We start from the raw sequence: 2393 nt of genomic DNA, 5'->3' as shown, positions 1-2393 counted from the left end.
TTTTTCAATTTTCCCATATTTTTCTTCACATACAAAAGCTAGCATTGAAATTTTAGAAAAATGGAAAAAATATGGTACACTCTAACTGTCGGTGATCCTCCCGTTCGGGCGCGTGCACAACGAAGGTAGGGACCTGAGTCGCTCGGCAGGAGGCTGATGTCGAGGATGGCACGGGATGGGACCTGGCACCCGCCGCAGAGCATCCACCGAAACGTCACAAAAAGAGGAAGCCGCAGTGAGTCGGTGTCGGTACGGTACTTAACGCGGGGCGGGGTATGGTTGACCGGCTACTAATTCCGCCCCCGCCTTCTTCGCGGAGCCCTTGACCGAGCTCGCAGCCACAGCCGGGCCGGCCGGCCGGCGGGCCCCCGTGGCGGTAAGAGGAGCTGGTCGCGGGTCGGGCCGGGCGCAGTCTTACAAAAGTCAGTCTCGGCGCGGCCCGTCGCGGTCCAGTGGGCCCCGATGAGCCCGATCGGAGCGGACCGCGCGGGCCCCGGTGTAAGAATAGGAGGGAACAACCTGGGGGGAGGGGACGGGGGATGACGGGGGGACGGGGGCGCCAAGATGGCAGGGACGCGCTGCCGGTGCTGGTCCTTGTGGTGTGGTGTCGGTCGCCCGCAGTTGCAAGGACGCCAGGACGCCGCCGTCCTTGGATCTGCCCTCACCGCGAGGACACCCTCCCGGCGCTGCTCATGGTCGCGGAGCTGCGTGGTCGCGGCCGCGAAGGCCACCCTGCGGGTCGTCACTGCTCCAGCTGGTTGGCCAGGGTGGTGGCGGTGGCGCGGGCGCGCGGCACGCAGCGGCAGGTCTGCACGACGCGGATGCGGTAGGAGCGCGTCGAGCCGTCCGGACACAGCAGCTTGACCCGCTGCCGCTTCCAGCCGCTGTCCGTGCAGCGCCAGGGCAGCGGCCGGGTGCCCGACTGCTGCAAAAGGCGGAGCGAACGCGAACTCAGTAGTTTAATACCAAAACACGACCCCCACGTGTCCAGCAGCAGGGTGATTCCGCAACTCGGTCGTCGGATCTCCAGCAACCGAGGTGCGGAATCAGCCGCCGGTGCGGGTCGAGCGCCTGGCGGCGTAGGCAACAAGTAGCCCCGCCAGACAGTCCTGCTCGGCGGGGTGGCCTACCCACGGGCTGACAGGCTGACGAGGCAGGCCAAACTTACAGTAGCGCACAGTACCAACGGGTTTTTGCCCATTTCTGTGGCACCACCACCACCACCACCACTCACCTTGGACCAGGCGTTCATGACGCAGCTGACGGCGCACACCACCTCGTTGACGGGGCGCGTGGAGACGCACAGCCCGTCCGAGACGTAGCGCTTGGAGCGGAGCCGGCAGGACCCCGGCCACGCCTCCTCTGGAAGGACAAACAGAGCGGGGATGGGCACGAGTGAAAACAGTCGTTATTCGGGGTGACGATTTTAGTGCACGTCGTTCGCAGCAGAAACGGTTGTCGCCGCCGCGGCCTGGCCTCCCTCCCCGTGTGTGCCCCCGAGCCCAGCCCGGGCATTGTCAAGCAGTTTGAGGCCGTGGTGCGGCGGCGTGTCGGGGCGCGGCGTGGCGCGGCGTGTCAGGGCGTGACATGGGCGGGGATATCCTTCTTCTCCCCCTCCTTGGCGGCGTGTGGCGCACGCATGCTTTATTGCGAGAGCCAGAGGGGGCTCTTTACGAGCGTCTCCCCCAACAACTTTGTGTCGGGAGGGGAAGCGGGAAAACGAGGAGGAAAGGCGGGGGTCCCCTCTGGTCCCAGCACGACTGCGCGTCTTGTGGCGATAATTTAAACTTTTGTCTCGACGCCGGCAATCGATTACCGATGACATCCGTTCCTCTGGTCTCATCTCATCGCCCCCGGTCCGGGGATGCCTCGGATTCCAACGACATCATTAGTCGCCCCCCCCCCTTTTCCCCTTTCCTCGACGGCAGCGAGAGCCTTGCTCCGTGCGAGGCGCCGCGACGTACCCCGCATGTTGACCGAGGTGACTTAATCCGCCTGGACGTGCGGCGGTCCCGTGCAGCCGCAGCAGCCGGTCTGGAAGGCCTCTGAACTGGACTGGACCACCGTCTGGAAGACCGTCTGGTGGACGACCGCTGCGCGCTGCGCAGGAGGTCCTCCCCTCGGCTCGTACCAGAGGCGCGTACGGCACACAACAGCCGCACGCAGAAAAACGACACGCACACACACACACACACACACACTAACGCGCGCTCGGGCGCACGCACAAGCCGCAACCTTGTACTGTAACGACGACGGCCAGGAACACATCAACGGACCACCCCGCTCCGCACCGCGCCACTCCACGACCACCACGGTCACTGCCACGGAGTGGCTGCACATGGCCAGCCGAGCCCACGGCGCGAGGTGTGGGGTCCGGGCGTGGCGTGGCGGGG

The 2393-nt window shown here is 65.4% G+C and overlaps 1 protein-coding gene across 1 annotated transcript; it reads right to left on the bottom strand.

The window, feature by feature from the left end:
- Positions 1-6: 6 nt before the first annotated feature.
- Positions 7-1410, bottom strand: LOC113212186 (sclerostin domain-containing protein 1-like). Its single transcript, XM_052276271.1, has 2 exons — positions 1235-1410; positions 7-925 (listed from the first exon to the last, which is right to left on the bottom strand). The coding sequence occupies exons 1-2, from the start codon at positions 1250-1252 to the stop codon at positions 743-745; spliced, it is 201 nt and encodes a 66-aa protein (XP_052132231.1). The 5' UTR covers positions 1253-1410; the 3' UTR covers positions 7-742.
- Positions 1411-2393: the final 983 nt, after the last annotated feature.

The sequence above is a fragment of the Frankliniella occidentalis genome, unplaced genomic scaffold (genome assembly GCF_000697945.3).
Source record: "Frankliniella occidentalis isolate FOCC.00 unplaced genomic scaffold, Focc_3.1 Scaffold2347, whole genome shotgun sequence".
NCBI lineage: Eukaryota > Metazoa > Arthropoda > Insecta > Thysanoptera > Thripidae > Frankliniella > Frankliniella occidentalis.
This window is presented reverse-complemented; position numbering and strand designations above follow the sequence as displayed.